We start from the raw sequence: 19,813 nt of genomic DNA on the forward strand, positions 1-19,813 counted from the left end.
CTGTCTCCCCTCCCCTTTAACTCCCAGTGCCCCCTCCACGTCAAGAATCTAGCAGCCCGTAGCTCCCCAGAGAGAGAGCCTTCTCGGCACCCCACACTGTAAGCTGCTCCAGGGATGACCTGAGTCATCCAGGGGCCAGAGGTCAAACTGGAGGATGGAGGTGGGAGGCCTTGGAATGGCCTTGGGGACAGCATGTTCTGGCCAGCAAGCTAGTCACTAGTCACGGGAGTTTCCAGAGCTGCGAGGCCATCAAAGCAGAAAAACACCCGATACCCTGGACCTGGTTTGGACCCACCATCCCTGTCCCTCTCTCTCAGAGTGGCCCCAGATCCCAGGCGAGACCTGAGTCCACCTCCCCCGTGCAGCTGCCTTGGAGGTATTTATAGCCTGAGCGTGAGGCAGCAAGGACACGCGCTTTTATTTCGGAAGTGATAATGCCAGTTCCAGGTGGGTGAGCCCAGGAGGACCCAGAGTCCCCTCCCCTACTCTAATCTCACTACCAGGGCCCTGGGCACCGCCCTTGCCACCACTCAGCCCGCCTAGAAACGGCCCCCCTTCTTAGTCCAAAGTGTGTGGGCCAAACCAGTTTTCAGACGTCAAACTGGGCACCACCAACCAACCTCCAAGACCCCGCGCCCGCTAATCCCACCCAGCAGGCGTTTAGAAGTCCCTTCTCGGTCCTGGATTTGCCTGCAGTGCAGGAGACCTGGGTTCGATCCCTGAATTGGGAAGACACCCTGGAGAAAGGAAAGGCTACCCACTCCAGTATTCTGGCCTGGAGAATTCCATGGACTGTAAAGCCCATGGGATCACAAAGAGTCGGACAAGACTGAGCGACTTTCACTCTCGGTCCCGGAATAGGAAGCGCGGCTCGGTGCTGACCTCTAATGGACGAGGCTGATAGTGCCGGACGACGGCAGTGCCTGAGCCGAGGGGCCACCGGCGTGCCCACCTCCTCCCCTCCCAACTCTGCTCCGCCCGGTGGAGAAGGAAGCCCTGAAACTTGCTCCCCGGCGCGTCTTTGCTCCATCCCTGGGGCTCCAGGATTGTGCCCGGCAAGCCAGGAACCTGCGGCAAAGATGCCTCCCGGGGTGTAGGCGTGGAGTTCACTCTGCACACCTTGTCCACGTCCCCGCCCACTGTCGGCACAGGGCCCAGGCCCGTAGCTGATGTCTATCTGATCGTCAAATATTTGTGGCGTACCTGCCAGGCCAGAGAGAGGAGGCCACGGCCCTTCCCTCCTGGGGGCCTGACAGCGTACCTGTGCAAGCCAGCATGAATAAGGGGACTACGGGACACACCGGCTGTGAAAGCGCAGAGGATCGGGGCGGGGGTGGGGGTCAGGCAGGTTCGTGGAGGAGGCGAGGACCTGAAAGAGAAGCAGATGTTAGCTCGGCAGAGAAGCCGAGAAAGGCATTCCAGGTAAAGGGTCTGCGAAGGCAGAGGCCAGGCGGCAGATGTAGCGCGGAGCACGTGGGAACTGCCACTGGGCTGGAGGAGGGGGCGAGGCTGTTGCTGGCCAATCGGGATCGGCCGTGTTGGGCTCACCGGCAGCCTGGATTGGGTCTCCAGATATTCCAGAGGAGGGGACTGCGGCTCCATCCCCGCCCCCAACCCCGGGTAGGTTGCAGCGCCCCCTGGGAGCCGGGCCAGGGTCTCAGCTGGTTGGTTCCTCCTAGGGCTTCTCCAGGCTGCGATACTTCTTACGCAACACAGACACCGGGTCCTTGAAAAGCACTGGGTCTAGACGGAGGCGCGATGACACTAGGGGCATGTGGCCGAACCCTGCCGCCATCTGGTTGAGGCAGTCCTGGGCGGCCGGCTGAGGCTCCGCTCTGAACCGCGGACCCCCAGGCGCCTAAGAGAGGGCAGAGAAATGTGTTGGGGGGGTGCTTCTCTTACTTGGAATCCCGCCCCCCGCCCCCGCGCCCCCCCCCCCCACCCCGCTCCGTCCCGTGCAGCACAAAGGATTTGGGTTAGATAGCCTGGCTTCCCTAGCCAGGGCCCTCCCAGTGCCGACCACGCCCCTGGGGCCTCACCAGTGGAGGAGGTCTGGCCTCCTGATGCCACGGCCCATAGGGCACCTTGATAGGCGGCAACTTGGTGACGGCTGCTACTAGAAAGTTCATCAGGACATCCACGCAGGGCGGTGACTCATCTGCCAGAGTCCTCAGAGCCTTGGGCAGGGAGTGGGTGAAGAGGGTGTGGTAATACCTGGGTGAGAGGAGAGGAATAGGAGAGGCTGCAGCCCGATTCCCCCCCAAGGCCGAATTCTTCTCCCTCCTGGCCTCACTCTCCCATTGACCCCAAATTCCTAAGCTTCTTGTGAAAGTCCTGCACCCTTTTCTGAGCCCTGGCTGCCTCCAGGAGCTCCCATCCTGTGTATGCTCTGCTCTCCACTACTCTGTGCCCTGTGGCTTCTCTGCAGCCAATAGTGAAATGAAATGCAGAAAGGCAAAATGGTTGTAGGAGGAGGCCTTACAAATAGCTGAGAAAAGAAGAGAAGCTAAAGGCAAAGGAGAGGAAAGCTATACCCATCTTGAATGCAGAGTTCCAAAGAAGAGCAAGGAGAGCTAAGAAAGTGATCAGTGCAAAGAAATAGAGAAAACAATAGAATGGGAAAGGGTAGAGATCACTTCAAGAAAATTAGAGATACCAAGGGAACATTTCATGCAAAGATGGGCACAATAAAGGACAGAAATGGTATGGACCTAACAGAAATAGAAAAGGGGAGTCACTCAGTTGTGTCCGACTCTTAGCGACCCCATGGACTACAGCCTACCAGGCTCTTCCATCCATGGGATTTTCCAGGCAAGAGTACTGGAGTGGGGTGTCATTGCCTTCTCCAACACAGCAGAACTATACACAAAAGATTTTAATGACCCAGATAACCATGATGGTGTGATCATTCACCTAGAGCCAGACATTCTGGGGTCCAAAGTGAAGCCGGCCTTAGGAATCATCACTATGAACAAAGCTAGTGGAGGTGACGGAATTCCAGTTGAGCTATTTCAAATCTTAAAAGATGATGCTGTGAAAGTGCTACCCTCAATATGCCAGCAAATTTGGAAAACTCAGCAGTGGCCACAGGACTGGAAAAGGTCAGTTTTCATTCCAATCCCAAAGAAAGGCAATGCCAAAGAATGTTCAAACTACTGCACAATTGCACTCGTCTCACACACTAGCAAAGTAATGCCCCAAATTCTCCAAGCCAGGCTTCAACAGTATGTGAACCAAGAATTTCCAGATATTCAAGCTGGATTTAGAAAAGACAGAGGAATTAGAGATCAAATTGCCAACATCTGTTGGATCATAGAAAAAGCAAAAGAGTTCCAGAAAAATATCTATTTCTGCTTTATTGACTACACTAAAGCCTTTGACTGTGTGGATTACAACAAACTGGAAAATTCTGAAAGAGATGGGAATACCAGACCACCTTCCCTGCCTCCTGAGAAATCTCAGGAAGTTTCCAGGTCAAGAAGCAACAGTTAGAATCGGACATGGAACAACGGATTGGTTCCAGATTGGGAAAGGAGTATGTCAAGGCTGTATATTGTTACCCTGCTTATTTAACTTATAGGCAGAGTACTTCATGCCAAATGCCGGGCTGGATGAAGCACAAGCTGGAATCAAGATTGCTGGAAGAAATATCAATAACCTCAGATTTGCAGATGATACCACCCTTATGGCAGAAAGCAAAGCAGAACTAAAGGGCCTCTTGATGAAAGTGAAAGAGGAGAGTGAAAAAGCTGGCTTAAAACTCAATATTCAAAAAACTAAGATCATGGCATCCAGTCCCATCACTTAATGGCAAATAGATGGGGAAACGAAACAATGAGAGACTATTTTATTGGGCTCCAAAATCACTGCAGATGGTGACTGCAGCCATGAAATTGAAAAATACTTTCTCCTTAGAAGAACACTTATGACCAACCTAGACAGCATATTAAAAAGCAGAGATATCACTTTGCCAACAAAGGTCCACCTAGTCAAAGTTATGGTTTTTCCAGTGGTCATGTATGGATGTGAGAGTTGGACTATAAAGAAAGCTGAGCACCGAAGAATTGATGCTTTTGAAGTGTGGTGTTGGGAGAAGACTCTTGAGAGTCCCTTGGACAGGAAGGAGATCAAACCAGTCAATCCTAAAGGAAATCAGTCCTGAATATTCATTGGAAGGACTGGTGCTGAAGCTGAAACTCCAATACTTTGGCCACCTCATGTGAAGAACTGACTCATTTGAAAAGACCCTGATGCTGGGAAAGATTGAAGGCAGTAGGAGAAGGGGACGACAGGTTGAGATGGTTGGATGGCATCACCGACTCAATGGACATGAGTTTGAGCAAACTCTGGGAGATGGTGATGAACAGAGAAGCCTGGCATGCTGCAGTCCATGGGGACACAAAGAGTTGGGCATGACTGAGCGACTGAACTGAACTGAACTTTCCTTTCCCTCAGGCTCCGTGGGGACCCCTCCCCTGGGCTCTGAGTCTGAATTCAGGCAGAGTGAGAAGGAGGAAAGGATCAGCTTGTTCCCAGGCCTTCAAAGACGGCAGCCCAAAGAGTAACTTCAGGGAGGCTGTGGATTTACCACACCTCCCCCAAATCCAACCCTGTCCATGGCCTCTGCATGGCTCTGCTTAAAATACCACTAGCTGCCTTTGGTTGACTATCTGTGTGCGAAGGACTTCATGTACTTTTCTTATTTGGTGGTCACACCAGCCCTGTGAGGTGAGTACACTTTACAAATGAGGAAACTGAACCTCAAGAGAGGTGGGGAGACTTGCCCATCACAGCACTGGGAAGTGGCCTTGAACCTGGATCTCTGGGCTATGTGCTGGCTGTATGTGTCCACTCCCATACCACCCTGCTCCTGGTTCAAAGAGGGGGTTCTCTGTGACCCTCTGAGTCCAGTGCCAGCGTTACCATCGGTACCTGTGGTAGAAGGCAGCTGAGGTGAGAACCATGGAGAATTCATTGGTCCTCTCGCCAGTGTAGCCCCAGCCCCCCTGGGCCTCATCCCAGAAGTGGCTCCATGTGAGAAAGCCGACCATCCGCTCCGGGAAGCTCTGCCATACCGTGAAAGCGAAGTCCACCTGGGGAGATATTTAAGTGAGGTGTGAGGAAGGACTTTCTGCCGAGCCAGGAACATCAGAGACATGGAGTCAAGGCCAGCCCAGCTGAGGGGACTCAGGGGAGAGGAGATGGCAGCCTGAACATGTCCAGGGGTTGCTTAGGAACTCCCCAGCTAGGAAATAGAAACAGTGCTTTGCAGCTGGGAACTGAAAATATCTTCAGAGAGTCTGTGAAGTGAAAGTTGCTCAGTTGTGTCCGATCCTTTGCGACCCCATGGACTGTAGCCCGCCAGGCTCCTCTGTCCATGGAATTCTCCAGGCAAGAATACTGGAGTGGGTAGCCATTCCCTTCTCCAGGGGATCTTCCTGACCCAGGGGTTGAACCAGGGTCTCCTGCATTAAAGGCAGATTCTTTACCATCTGAGCCACCAGGGAAGCCCAAAGAATCTGTGGAAAGCTTTTGTTAGACTTCTAAGGAGGGGGCTGATGGCTCACCTGGGTGATGTCTAAAGCAGGAGGCTAGACCTCTTGATCTTTGATCATCCCAGCTCCCGGACTCTGAGGGGCTACCAGGACCCACACAGGAGTCCTCTTGAGGGGTCCTCACCTCACTTGTGGAAAGACTGCTGTGGGCGTCCAGGCTCAGGATGGCATCGGTGTCGATGGCGCTGTGCGGGAGGAAGCGGTCACTGGCCTGCAGGGGGACGGGATGGAGGGCAACTCAGCTGTGGGACCCCTCCCCAGGCTCCCACGGTGAGAATCTGAGTATCTGCTAAGCAGGATCCCCACCCTCGCCAGCCCCTGCAGGCATGGTGTAAAAGGAAGAGCCGTGAAAACAAGTCTGCAAGGAACTCGGACCCGAGGACCTCGCTTTCCCTCTGTGGATTTCAGTCTGCCCTTTGGTTAAATGGGGCCATTGGTGTCTAGGTTCCTTCCAGGTTTGACATTTCAGGATTCCTCTAGGGGCACATCAGATGCTCACCTTAACCCTGGAAGGGGTTGTTAAACATCCTTTGTTTCAAAGAGACAGGTTCAGAGAGATAGGCTTGCCCAAGATGGCACAGCAAGCGGTTGTGTTACACCAGCCCAGATTCTCGGAAGCCACCTGCCCCATCCCCACCCCCGCCCCAAATGCTGCCACCTGTCCAAGTTTCCCCTCTCTCCCTTACCTGAGACAGCAAGGTAGTCCCTCTGCCTTCCCTCATCACACAAAACTTGGTTCTCTGGCAGTACAATTCACAAGGATGGAAGAGAATCATTTCTATTAGGCCTGCAGCTGAAACCCATGGTATGATTTCTCAGGCCCAACTTGAAGTCCAGCTCAGGCCCAAGTGAATCCTGCCGTGTGTGTGTCCCCCAGCTCCCAGCCTTCTGCCCTTCCTGTGCCCCTCCCCATCCTCACCTTCCTGTGCCCATCAAGGACTGTCAAGGGCACTGCTGTCTCAGGCCACCTGGGTGGGGGTGGCTTCTTACTGCTCCAGAGAACCAAGATCTAGAAGGAAAGACGGGGGAGGATGTCCTGAAGCCTGGGGCAGAAGGTGGTGGTGGTGGTGGGGGGTCCCAGGAGTCCTCTTTCTCAGGGTGGAAGAAGTTTAGAGGAGCCGCTGTTATAGCTGGCTTTGGAAGGAATTTAGTTGGATCCAAGGTGCATCCATGGCTGCCCTGTTTTTGCCTCTGGGTTTCTGGAAGGCATGAATTCTAGTAACACACAGGTAGCTATCTGTAGCGTTAGAGCTCAGGTCACACCTAGCCTGGACCCTGACCCCATCCCCATCTTTTCTCGAAGGTTTTCATTCTCTTCCTCTTGCTCTTTTATCATTCCCAGCCCAGCTCAAGCCCATCTTTGAAGCTGCTCCATCTGTGCTCTGGCTGAACAAACTGCTTATTTCCTTTTCATGTACTCTCGAGAGCGTATCTGGTTTCTCTGGAGTGACATTTGACAGTCTGTGCTCTGGGAGATGCTAACTAAATATGAATCTGGGGCGGAATCCTTTCCTGCTTTTTCTCTGCATCCTCAGCATCAAGCCCAGGGTGCTCAGAAAATGCCGGATGCGCAAATGAATGCATGTACGTTTACTTCCCTGGTGGCTCAGACGGTAAAGCGTCTGTCTACAGTGCGGGAGACCTGGGTTCGATCCCTGGGTCAGGAAGACTCCCTGGAGAAGGAAATGGCAACCCACTCCAGTATTCTTGCTTAGAAAATCCCATGGACAGAGGAGCCTGGTGTCCATGGGGTCACAAAGAGTCGGACACGACTGAGCGACTTCACTTTCTTTCACTTCACATTTACTTCAACCTCCCAAGAGGTGCCTGTTTTTCAGGGGGCTTCATCAGTTTCCATGAGGGAAGAGGGGATAGAGGTGGAAAGAACCTAAGGAGAAACTTGGAACTGAAAGAGGAAGGCAGCAATGGTACTTGAAAATCCTTCCCATGACTCTCCCACAATGTGTGGTTATCCTTGGTATCCAGATGTCTTCAAGGGCCCCACCCTGTTCCTTGCCCCTACTCTGGATCCAAGCACCCCAGCTGGCAAGGGGGCAGACCTGGGCACAGTGCTGGGCGCCTGCCACCGCCTGGATGAGCTTCAGGGGGGGCTGGCCTGGAGCCCCCACCCAAATCAGGGCACTGAACCTGCCCAGAGGACGAGAGCCTGGAGGAATGAGACACAGGCTGTTAGGGTGGGAGGGAACAGAACCCCCTGGAGAATGACCTGAGTTGGGAACCTGGGGAGCCGGGAGGGGTCGGGGATTTGGAGAGGGGCTTGGTGGGACCTTAGGGTTGAAGCTGGGGCAGACTTGGGGCGAGTTGACGAGGGGACTTCAAGTTGTCCCATCCCTAGGGCACTCACCTTGTTGTAGGTGGTAGAAGGGGAAGTCCGAGGGGCTTGTGGAGAAAGTGGACAGGGCCAGGAGTGCCCCTGGGGGGCTGTTCCACAGGAGCGAGGGGTGAGCAGATGCTCCAGAGATTCGGTCCTGAATAATCTGCATAAGGAGAGAAGGCTGGGCAGAGGGCGTGGCCAGTGTGGCGGTGGGCGGGGCCTGAGGAAGCGAGGACCCGGTGCAGCCCCACACCACCCTCTCCAGGAATCGGGGAGGGCAGCATCTGGATCACCAGACGGCTGGGGACAGCAGGGTTCAGAGTCCAGAGTAGGGGTCGCTGCCTGATGCTGTCTGCACTCATGGCAGACACCAGGAACAGGCCATGACGTTCTTTCTGGAACTAGAATCCCTCTCAACACAAGCCCCAGGCAACCAAGGCCCATCAGCGGGAGCTGGCGCATGCTTAGAAATCTGTTTGCTATAGATGTCGCTCTAGAGAGGGGGAAACTGGGCCAAGACCAGAGCAGGAGCTCATTCAGGAGCTTGGAGCCAAGTCTCAGATTCTTCCCAGAAGCATCTTCAAGGGGGAAGCCTAAGCACCAGGGCAGAGGAGGTGTTTGAAGAGAGGAGCATGGTGAGGGGACAGGGATGGGGTGGAGCCAGGCATCCGAGTCCCCCTCAAGTGAGTCCCCCTCACCTCCAGAGTGGTATGGATGACTTTCTCGATGGAGGAGAAGTATGCATCCCATAGAAACTGGGCCTGCTGACGCAGGGCAAGGACCCGTGTGAGGGGCATCTCCTGGAGGGCAGCCAGGACCTGGGGCCAGAGGGAGAAAGGAAGCATGGGGCCCTGGCAGGCTGTGACTGACCTGTGGTGACAACCTAGGGTGCGGGTCTGGAACCAGAAGTCAGCTCCTGTGGTTCTCTACGTGGGTTGGCAGCTGTCATCCTTGGCAAAATCCCAGGTAATTTAGCAATCAAGTGTTCAAGGGTCACACAGAGCTGGGTTTAAATGCCACTTAGTAACTGTGTGACTGTGGACAAAGCACTTAACATCTCTGAATCTGTTTCCTCATCTATAAAGTCGACAGATAGCCCTGGCCTCATAGGGTGGTTGCAAGGATTAAATTAGCTGATAGATATTAAGTGTTTAGCACATTGTAGAGGCTCAGTGGAAGGAAGCTATTCCTGTTAGCTTCTTGCCCTGTTCTCCACTTCTCAGGAGATTCAAGGCTTACGTTTATATTTTTCAGAGATGAGCAAAGTTAGTTTCATCAGACGGGAAAATCACTGAGCGTTTTGCTTTCCCACTCCAAGCTCCATGTAGGTGCTCAGATTTTTGATTTTTTGGTGACTTTTCCTTAAGCTAGGTACTTAAGCAGTCATGGACCGGTGGGATTGGGCCCATGGAGATCATCTAGTCTAACTTATCTCATTGTACAGATGGGGGAACTGAGGCTGAAAGAGGCTGAGGACTTGCTCTCAGAACCCCAGAGGCTTAGGGCTGGGGTTAAAGTCATCAATATACATAAATGGAGGATAGGAGTGAGGGTTAGGATCCCGGGGTCCCCCCATGTCCCGAGTCCAGTCCTCACCCCACAGGCAGGGCCCTGAGCTACCTGAAGTGGGAGCCTCTCGTCAGCTACAATGGCCGCCTTGGTCCAATCGATGACTTCCGAGAAGGGCAGCTCCCAGCGAGGGCTGAGAAGCACAGGAATGCAGCCAGCCTGGGGGGTAGGGGGGTCACTGGGGAGCCCAGTCCCAACCTGCACACACTCTCCCCTCCTCTCTGCTGCAGTGGGGGCAAGGGGTAAAGAGGAGAGAAAAGTGGGATTTTTCTGGGGATCGGGTGTTGTTCTGCATGGGGTGCAGTGAATACGGCTGGAGACGCACCTGAGCCTCAGAGTAAAGGAGTGGGCAGCTCACTGCCCCTTCCCACTGGTCTGGGCTTAGACTACCCTTCCAGTTCAGGAGTGTGGTGGGAGAGGGCCGGGGGGTGCCCCCATCCGGGTTGTACCTGCAAGGCTTGAAGGAAGTGCAAGGCATCAGGACTGCGGCCAGGGATGAGGCAGAAGGTGGCATTGGGTAGCGTCGCCTGGGGGTGGGTCCTAAAGAGGCATAGGAAGGGGTCCTGCACATAGAAAGCCTAAGACAGCTGCCCCCACCCCAGCTCCCTTGATGCCCCCACCCCAGCCCCCTTGATGCCCCCCCAGCCCTCCACACTAACACTCCCAAATTCAAATGTGCAAGCCCACCATCATGTTCTCATATTTTAACATTCTTGCACGCACACAGCCACACACTGTCCCCGTCCCACTGCTGAGGCAGTGGGCAGGAACCCCAAGCTCAAGCTCTCTGCCGCTGCCCTCAGGATTAGGCACCTCCCTTCTCTTTTCTGGACCATGGTTTGCTCATTTGCAAAATGGGAGGCAGCCTAGCTGCTGTTTCCACTGACTTGGGCGCGTACATATGCGTTCGCCCTCCCACCACTCGCCACACGCAGACTTCTGGGCACCCCTCACCTGAGTGGCCTCCATGCCCTGTTCTCCCCCCATCCTCAGAGCCCAGGCCCGTGAAAGGCTCTTCTGTCCGAAGGTGGGCTGGGCCCCCAGCCTGGAACCACACAGGAAGCAGCTGCCCAGAGAGGCCCCCTCGCCCAGAGGACAGGCCTCCTCTGTTCCTCCCACTCCCCTCCCCCCAGGCCCAGGGCCACCCTCAGGCCGCGTGTCTGTGAGGGGCAGGGTAGGAGTCACAGCCTCCTCAGAGCCACTGCCTACCCTGGGACTGCGCAGCCAGGGAAAGAGTGCCATGACCTGGCTACAGAGGGGGTGTGTGTGTGTGTGCGGGTATGTGTGTGTGCATGTGTGTGTACAGGACTCTGGGCTATGGGGTATGTGTGATGTGGTGTGTGTGGTGTGGTGTATGTGTGGTGTGTGTGTGGTGTGTGTGTGGTGTGTGTGTGTGTGTGGTGTGGTGTGTGTGTGTGGTGTGTTGTGTGGTGTGTGTGTGTGTGGTGTGTGTGTGTATGTGTGGTGTGGTGTGTGTGTGCACACATGCACGCATGGGTGTGCACAGGACTCTGGGCTATGGAGTGTGTGTGGTGTGTGTGTGTGTGTGGTGTGTGTGTGTGTGTGGTGTGTGTGGTGTGGTGTGTGTGTGTGGTGTGTGTGTGTGGTGTGTGTGTGTGTGGTGTGGTGTGTGTGTGTGGTGTGTGTGTGGTGTGTGTGTGTATGTGTGGTGTGTGTGTATGTGTGGTGTGGTGTGTGTGTGTGGTGTGTGTGTATGTGGTGTGTGTGTGTGGTGTGTGTGTGTGTGTGTGGTATGTGTGTGGGTGTGTGTGTGTGGTGTGTGTGTGGTGTGTGTGTGTGGTGTGGTGTGTGTGTGGTGTGTGTGGTGTGTGTGTGTGTGGTGTGTGTGTGGTGTGTGTGTGGTGTGTGTGGTGTGTGTGTGTGTGTGTGGTGTGTGTGTGTGGTGTGTGTGTGTGTGGTGTGTGTGTGTGTGGTATGTGTGTGTATGTGTGGTGTGGTGTGTGTGTGTGTGTGGTGTGTGTGTGTGGTGTGTGTGTGGTGTGTGTGTGTGTGTGGTGTGGTGTGGTGTGTGTGGTGTGTGTGTGTGGTGTGTGTGTGTGTGGTGTGTGTGTGTGGTGTGTGTGTGTGTATGTGTGGTGTGGTGTGTGTGCACACATGCACGCATGGGTGTGCACAGGACTCTGGGCTATGGAGTGTGTGTCGTGTGGTGTGTGTCGTGTGGTGTGTGTGGTGTGGTGTGTGTGTGGGGTGTGTGTGTGTGGTGTGTGTGTGGTGTGGTGTGTGTGTGTGGTGTGTGTGGTGTGTGTGTGATGTGTGTGTGTGGTGTGTGTGTGGTGTGTGTGTGTGGTGTGTGTGGTGTGTGTGTGTGGTGTGTGTGTGTGGTGTGTGTGTGTGGTGTGTGTTGTGTGGTGTGTGTGTGGTGTGGTGTGTGTGTGTGGTGTGTGTGGTGTGTGTGTGTGGTGTGGTGTGTGTGTGGTGTGTGTGTGTGGTGTGTGTGTGTGGTGTGTGTGTGTGGTGTGTGTGTGTGGTGTGTGTGTGTGTGTGTGTGGTGTGTGTGTATGTGTGGTGTGTGTGGTGTGGTGTGTGTGTGTGTGGTGTGGTGTGGTGTGTGTGGTGTGTGTGTGTGGTGTGTGTGTATGTGTGGTGTGGTGTGTGTGTGCACACATGCACTCATGGGTGTGCACAGGACTCTGGGCTATGGAGTATGTGTGGTGTGGTGTGTGTGGTGTGGTGTGGTGTGTGTGGTGTGGTGTGGTGTGGTGTGGTGTGGTGTGTGTGTGTGTGGTGTGGTGTGGTGTGTGTGTGGTGTAGTGTGTGTGTATGTGCAAACACGGGTGTGCACAGGACTCTGGGGCCCATAGACCTGCTCTGAGTGGGACTGAGGAGTAGGGCTGAGAGGATCCCAGGACCCTTCTCACCTACAGCCTGTCTGGTCCTGAGTCTCAACTTTCAGGAAGCAATCCTAGGAGCAGTTAGCCTCTGGACCAACCTTCCTTGAACAGATGGGGAGACTGAGTCTCAGAGAGCCCGAGGACTGGCTCAGGGTCTCAGAAAGGGTGGGGGCTCTGCTGGAACTAGAACCAAGGTGTGCTGACCCCTGACCCTGGGTTATCTGGACTACCCTGGAGCTGCTGCCCAGGGGTCTCCCAGCGGACCCTGCTTTCTTTGTCTGATGCTCAGGTGTCCATCAGGCTTCTCCCGGAAGAAGCCACAAGTTAAAAACAGGACACCCTCCATCTCACTAAAAGCCACGGCGCCAGCCAGCCACAGTCCTCTCTTCCTCCTCAATAAACCCCTAAAGGACTGAAAACTCCTAAGTTGAAGGCTACGGAGAAACCAGAGCCAGATAACTTACTGAATAAACTGGACCAGTCAGTCCTCGATAACCTCCACTGTCCCCTCTGTGTGTGTGCACGTCCTTCTTCCTCAGCCTGAAGCACCCGTCCCTGCCTTGCCGCCTGAAGAGTTCCCCCTACTCAGTCTTAATGTGTAAAGTTCAAAAATCACCTCCTCTGGGAAGCCCTCCATGGTCTCTCCAGAGATGGTGCCTTCCTTTCTGCTCCCACAGCCTCTCCATGCTCTGAAGAAGTAATGAACTGAGCTAACCTGAACTGAGCATGTCCTTTGTTCTAAGTGCTTTAAGTACTTAGACTCACTTCATTCTCACAGCAACCCTATGAGATGAGAGGTATGTGTATGCTCCATTTTACAGATGAGGAAACTGAGGCCTAAAGAGGTTCCGCAGCTCTGAAGTAGAGGAGCCAGGCAGGCAGCTCGCCCAGCCTCTCTCTGCTTAACAATGTCTGTCATAACCAGGGACTTGCCTGTCTCTCTAATAAGACCGAGCTACTTGAGGGTTGGGGCTGTGCCTCCTTCAGCCAATATCCCCAGGGCCAAGCAGAGAACCCTGCAGAGAATGGGCACTCAGTGTGCAACAGAGGGGAGACTCAGCACCAATGGACCAAAGGTCTGAAAGGTCAGTTTTGGCACAAATTCTAGTAACAGAGCTGGCTGAGAGTAGTCAGTGGGTGGCCTTGGGAGGTGTCGAGTTCCCTATCAGAGGCTGGTTGAGCACTGCATGGCATGTGTGTGTGTGTGCGTGTGTGCGTGTGTGTGTGTGTGTGTGTGTGTGTGTGTTGTAGAAGGGATGTCATGGTGACTGCTGATCATCTGTGACTCTGTAAAGTATTTGCCATGGACTTGGGCCCTCAGTGCCCAAGGCTGCTGACAAGGTGACTCCGCCCATGGCCCCAGGCAGGGCAGCATTGCAATTTGCAATGCCCTAGGCTCTGGCCTTTGCAGCCTCTCAACCATAAAAATATTATAGACATTATATTCGACAACTGTGTTGGTATAAAAATGAACCTACTAATATATTAAAGCATTTTCTTCTATTCAAAAGTTCATTTCTTTTTTCCTTCTGATTTTCAAAGAAATGAAAACAGTTTCATGGGCTCCTACAATATCATGGGCCCTAGGCACTGCACCTCTTGGGCCCAGTGGCGACAGGGCAGGGGATCTTAAACATGCATTAAATTTATGTTTAAAAAAAAAAGCAGGGAAGAACCTATGCACGTTTATATTCACACAGAGTACTTCAGAAAAGACACGAGAGAGACTAGCAACGGTGTTTAGCTCCAGGAAGGAAAACTGGGTGGCCGGAGACAGGAATGGCAGGGAGGTATTACTGTACACCCTTTTGTGCCTTTGGAATTTCGTACCATGTGAATGAATCCCCTATTCATAAAAGTAAATAAATAGCAATTTAAACTGTTAGAGGCTTATTCCAAAGCAACAGGAGACTGTTCAACGAAGGTGGAAAAATATGTGCTTTGGAGCCAGAAATGTGCGGTTTAATCTCAAGCTCTGCAGCTCATAAGTGCCGGGTCAGAGCAGTGAGGGAGGCCCTGGTGAACCAAGGAGCTTGTCACCAAAGGCCCTTGGCTGGCTCCCTCCACCTCTCTGAGCCTCAGTTTCGTGTTCCCTGAAACGGGGATAGTAACACCTCCCTTGAAATGTGCTTGAGAGGATTAGCCATAGCTGGCGCATCACCCGCCCGGGAGAGTGAGAGCGGAGAGCGGGGAGTGGGCTCTCCCCAAATGCTCCCTTTCGCCCTTCCCCCCACCCCCAGCGGGGTAAATGTGGGCCAGTGGCAGGGACATGAATCCCTGCTTTCTCTGGCCAGCCCTTGTTTATTCAGGCCACCTTCCAGGGCCGGTCCACGGCTGCGGGCCTCCCTCTCTCTGTCCCTATACTTGACTGCTGTTCAGACAGATGCCTGGCACTACAGGGAAACTGAGGCTCCAGAGATTACAAGTCCTGATGCCTGCAAGTGGTGGAGGCCAAACACAGAACTGCTTGAAGTTCGGGGGACAGTTAGAGGCTGCCAGGCATGACACCTTGGAAATAAACTATCAAAAAGGCAACTCAGACGGTGGCCCACAGCTATTAGAAAATCTTGGCTGGTTCTGGCCAGTTTGGATTCAATCAGTAAACATTTAGTGAGCTCCTACCTACCGTGTGCACTCCCCAAGTCTCAGTTTCTCAAAATTCAGGCTAAAATACCTTTCAGATTCACCAGTAACTGACAGCATTTAGCATTCACTAAACTGTGGACAATTCTGAAAGAGATGGGAATACCAGACCACCTGACCTGCCTCTTGAGAAATCTGTATGCAGGTCAGGAAGCAACAGTTAGAACTGGACATGGAACAACAGACTGGTTCCAAATAGGAAAAGGAGTACGTCAAGGCTGTATATTGTCACCCTGCTTATTTAACTTCTATGCAGAGTACATCATGAGAAACGCTGGACTGGAAGAAACACAAGCTGGAATCAAGATTGCCAGGAGAAATATCAATAACCTCAGATATGCAGATGACACCACCCTTATGGCAGAAAGTGAAGAGGAGCTAAAAAGCCTCTGGATGAAAGTGAAAGAGGAGAGTGAAAAAGTTGGCCTAAAGCTCAACATTCAGAAAACGAAGATCATGGCATCTGGTCCCATCACTCCATGGGAAATAGATGGGGAAACAGTGGAAACAGTGTCAGACTTTATTTTTGGGGGCTCCAAAATCACTGCAGATGGTGACTGCAGCCATGAAATTAAAAGACGCTTATTCCTTGGAAGAAAAGTTATGACCAACCTAGATAGCATATTTAAAAGCAGAGACATTACTTTGCCAACAAAGGTCCGTCTAGTCAAGGCTATGGTTTTTCCTGTGGTCATGTATGGATGTGAGAGTTGGACTGTGAAGAAGGCTGAGCACCAAAGAATTGATGCTTTTGAACTGTGGTGTTGGAGAAGACTCTTGAGAGTCCCTTGGACAGCAAGGAGATCCAACCAGTCCATTCTGAAGGAGATCAGCCCTGGGATTTCTTTGGAGGGAACGATGCTAAAGCTGAAACTCCAGTACTTTGGCCACCTCATGGGAAGAGTTGACTCATTGGAAAAGACTCTGATGCTGGGAGGGATTGGGGGCAGGAGGAGAAGGGGACGACCCAGGATGAGATGGCTGGATGGCATCACTGACTTGGTGGACGTGAGTGTGAGTGAACTCCGGGAGTTGGTGATGGACAGGGAGGCCTGGCATGCTGCGATTCATGGGGTCGCAAAGAGTCGGACACGACTGAGCGACTGAACTGAACTGAACTGAAAGTCAGCTGAAAGAACTTCCTGTAACTAAGAATGGCTAAGTGTCTAATCAGAAGTAAGGCCAGGCAAATGAGTGGAGTCACCAAAGGTCAGCTCTGTCTGAATTTGGAGCTTGAGGTGCCTGGGGGGATCCCCAGCACTTCAGGTGCGGTCCAGAAGATGCCTGCTAGGGATGGGTCCTGGCAGAAGGGCCATGGGGACTGAGGGACAGGTCTGCTGTTCCTAACCTGGCTGCGGGGCTCCCTGGAGGCCACGTGCCTTTGGGAGGTAGAGAGATTCCAGTCCCACAAGAGCCCTGTGGCTGAGAGAAGCCCCAGAAGCCCCAGGCAGAGGCAAAAATGGAGCTTGGCCACGAGAAGAATTCCTGGGAGGGAAGTGGAGCTCAGAATAAGCCATGTTGTTCTAGCAAAGAACAGGGAGATATCTGACACGGGGCAAGAGAAGGATTCTAGAGTAACAGGTTCCAACTCCAGTCTGCCCAGCCAGCCTGTGGATATTTCTGGCTTCCTGGGGGTACAGAGGGATTAGTGCTTAAGGGTTAACTGCTTTACCAACTAGCCCAGGTGGAGACATTTTCGAATGAGTTCTCCATGTCCCCATGGGTTCCCATGTCCCTTGTATGTATTCAGACACTCTCACTGGTGGGAATGCTTTTGCAGGTCTGACTTTATCCATATTTGCTATAGCCAAAGGCTAGAGGTTAATCCCCAAAATGAGACATAGGAGCAGCTTCCATCTGTGATCATGGCCCAGAGGTATGTTACGGAATTGATCATAAACTCCCAGAACTCTAATGCTGAAGGCTTTGGAGCCATGCAATCCTAGATTGAAATACTAGCTGTACTCTTTCTGGCTGGGTGGCCTCAGGAAACTTATTTAACCTCTCTGGGCTTTAGTGTCTGGTACACCAATACTTAAAAGAATAGAGATTAGTATTATTTTATGATAACCATTTATAAAATGTGCTTAGCACATACTGGGACTTCTCTGGTAGCTCAAATGGTAAAGAATTTGCCTGCAAGGCAAGAGACCCGGGTTCAGTCCCTGGGTCAGGAAGATCCCCTGGAGAAGGGAATGACTACCCACTCCAGTATTCTTGCATGCAGAATTCCATGGACAGAGGAGCCTGGCGGGCTACAGTCCATGGGGTCTCAGAGAGTTGATGACTGCGTGACTAGCACAGCACACGGTAAGCACTATAGACTTGTATGTTAAATAAAATGTTAGGGAAGGAGGGATTGGCATAAAAGAAGAGTAAATAGGAGTGAGTCACATTTTATGCTTTTAGAGATCCCCAAGAAAAAAGTCCAAAATCTGCTTTGAACACCCCTTGTAGCAGATCACCATCTTGGTGGTCGTGTTCTCTGTTATCTAACCCAATTCCCTCCTGCTGCAGCTGAGGTCTAAATTTGCCCATCTCAATCCTACCCGGGCTCCTGGGCTCACTCCCACCACAGACCCCTCCCATCCAGCCCCCGAGGGGAGAGGTCCACTTACTGCTTGGGTCCATGGTCCTGCTCACAGCGTCCATCCCAGGGGCAGGCAGAGAAGTTGGTCCTTGCCAAGCGCCACCCGCCCCTCTCTTCTGCCACAGCTATCAGGGCCACCCCAGGGAGGGGGCTGTGCTGCTGCAGCTGGCCAAGGGCCCCCCCTCGCAAAGGGTGGGCTTCGGGGAGAAGCGGGAGGGCCACGTCAAAGCCAGGCCGGAAGGTGTCCACCGTGGGGCTGGCCTCGGCCACCATCGCCTGTCCCAGCTGGAAGATCCGGAGGCAAGGGGTGGCATGGAGACTGAGGACCAGATGGTTCTTGCCCCCATCCCACTGCGGGAGCGCCGGGTGGCACTCTCCAGCGGGGGTGTCGGGGCTGAGGACGAGGACGAGGAGGCAAGCCTCCGCAGCGCTGGCTGTGTGGTAGCGGGAGCCCTCGATGGAAGTCAGGACCTTGCGCGGAGTCTCAGAGATGGGTCCGACCGCCGAGTACACGAACACCTTGAGGCTACCACCTCTGCACCTCGAGGCATCAAAGCAAGCTTCCCGGTAGCAGCTGCCGCCACGGGGGGCTTGAGGAGGTTGAGGGCCATATTCCAGGAGCTCCCCAGGCTGGGAGAAACTCTGCAGGAGCTCTGCGTCCAGCCAGTGGGGCCAGCCTTGGGGGCCCCCTGCCTGGCGTCTGGCAGGCTCTGCCAGGCGGAGAACTGGGAAGACTCTTAGCAGGATGAGGAGCCAGGAGGCTGACAGGGCCAGCCAAAGGGACTTTCTTCTCCATGACTGCATGTGGCCACCCACAGCCAGGGCTGCAGGAAGCAGGGGAAGCCAGGGGTTCACAGAGGGGGCCTCTGGGATGGGGATCCACCCTCTAGGTCAGCACCCTCATTGTACAGATGGGAAGACTGAGGCCTATGAAGGGCAAGATCCAACAGCAAGTCACAAGTCACGGGCCAGGGAGGACCCCGCTCTCTGGCCCTGCCTTCTTGTGGTCTGGACTCTGCTTTCTTGGCCTTTGGACAACCAAGCCAGTTTTTGCCCTTCCCAGCAGGCCCCCTGCCCCTGGGTGCTGCTCAGGCTGATGCAACCCCTGCGCAGACTGCAAGCCAGTGTCCTTCTGCCCTCCTGGCTGCACCCCCTGACCTTGGCCTTGAGGGAGAGGAGGGCAGTCTGCCAGGCCATGGGGGACCTGTCAGGAGTCCCACACGAGGCGGTTTGGCCAGGGTGCAGGGCTGGATGGAAGCAGGGCTGGTTTCCCCAATCCTCCCCCTTTCTGAGCAGCCCCTGAGCAGCCCGGCCACCCTGTGTCCAATGGCAAGCACTCCTGGGCTGAGGGCCCTGTGGCTGGAACTGAAATTAGATCCTACATCCCATGTGGGCTCTCAGGGTCAGCTGAGGGCAAGGCCTGAGTGCAGCCGGTGGCCCCTGCCTGGGGGGCTGGGAGGGCTCTAAGTCCTGGTCCTCTCCCACCCTGCCTAAGTCCCAGCCCAGGCAGCTCAGTCCCTCCTCCCTCCACCTCTAGCAGTTGGTCCTGCACCCTCGGCTTGGAGCTATCAGGGTGCAGAGGCCGGGGACCTTCTGCCAAGCCCCTGCCCCATGGCTCCCAAGCCCTGCTGTGTCTCGCCTCCCTTCTCAGGGCAGTGTTTGGTCAATCTAGATCTCTTTCCCAGCGGCAGCCTGACTCCTCCCCTGCCAGCTCTGATTGGCTCCTGTCTGGGAGGCAAGCTTTCCACTTAACCCCTTCCAAACCAGTTTTCTGGATTGCTAATAATGATAACCAGCAGGGCCCACAGCTCATGATTGGCCTTGAGCTATTCCAACCTCTATCTCACGTCAGCCTTAGAAGACCAAGGTTTAATCACTGTCGTTTCCTATGGATGAGCAAAGTGAAACTCAGAGAGGGGATGGTATCTTCTAAGGAGACCCTGCTAAGGAGTGGCAGGGTGGGATTTGAACCTTGAGGTCCTGACCAGAGTCCTTAGAGCTTTCCACTGGTCACTGCAGCTGGGGGACTTGCTCCTAGATGGGATACAGGTTCTCCACGTTTTAACCCTTTCCATCAACAGAAGAGATAACTGAGGCATCAAGTGGCTGCGGGGTGGGTGTGTGATACTGGATAAGGTGCTTCCAACTATTCCCAGGATTGGTCTCTCTTCCTTCAGCCCCCAGCCCTTACCCTCTGCCAATCCAACTCTAGCTCCAGTTTTTCCAGCACCTTTCCTGACATCTTACACTCAGACCCATGGGTCCACCC

General features: G+C 53.8%; 1 protein-coding gene across 4 annotated transcripts; it reads right to left on the minus strand.

Moving 5' to 3' along the window:
• Positions 1-394: 394 nt before the first annotated feature.
• On the minus strand, positions 395-19,201 carry EXTL1 (exostosin like glycosyltransferase 1). 4 transcript variants are annotated; one of them, XM_069574982.1, is made up of 12 exons: positions 17,573-19,201; positions 9,909-9,999; positions 9,511-9,618; positions 8,589-8,708; positions 7,921-8,053; positions 7,616-7,722; positions 6,475-6,564; positions 6,242-6,295; positions 5,680-5,766; positions 4,933-5,093; positions 2,040-2,214; positions 395-1,858 (listed from the first exon to the last, which is right to left on the minus strand). In XM_069574982.1, the coding sequence occupies exons 1-12, from the start codon at positions 18,346-18,348 to the stop codon at positions 1,676-1,678; spliced, it is 2,085 nt and encodes a 694-aa protein (XP_069431083.1). In that variant the 5' UTR covers positions 18,349-19,201; the 3' UTR covers positions 395-1,675. The 4 variants fall into 4 exon arrangements, with proteins under 4 accessions (XP_069431083.1, XP_069431085.1, XP_069431086.1 ...); XM_069574984.1 differs by lacking the exon at positions 6,242-6,295; XM_069574985.1 differs by lacking the exon at positions 9,511-9,618 and having other exon boundaries at positions 17,573-18,660.
• Between the last annotated feature and the right edge of the window lie 612 nt (positions 19,202-19,813).

This window comes from Ovis canadensis, chromosome 2, assembly GCF_042477335.2.
Source record: "Ovis canadensis isolate MfBH-ARS-UI-01 breed Bighorn chromosome 2, ARS-UI_OviCan_v2, whole genome shotgun sequence".
In the NCBI taxonomy this organism is placed as follows: Eukaryota; Metazoa; Chordata; class Mammalia; order Artiodactyla; family Bovidae; genus Ovis; species Ovis canadensis.

Excerpts from the sequence above, each read along its gene's own strand:
- EXTL1 (XM_069574982.1), bottom strand. The coding sequence starts at position 18,348 with ATGCAGTCATGGAGAAGAAAGTCCCTTTGGCTGGCCCTGTCAGCCTCC. Across the intron at positions 9,619-9,908 it reads ACTTCCTTCAAGCCTTGCAG|GCTGGCTGCATTCCTGTGCT; the intron begins GTACAACCCGGA and ends CCTACCCCCCAG. Across the intron at positions 5,094-5,679 it reads GCAGTCTTTCCACAAGTGAG|GTGGACTTCGCTTTCACGGT; the intron begins GTGAGGACCCCT and ends ATATCTCCCCAG.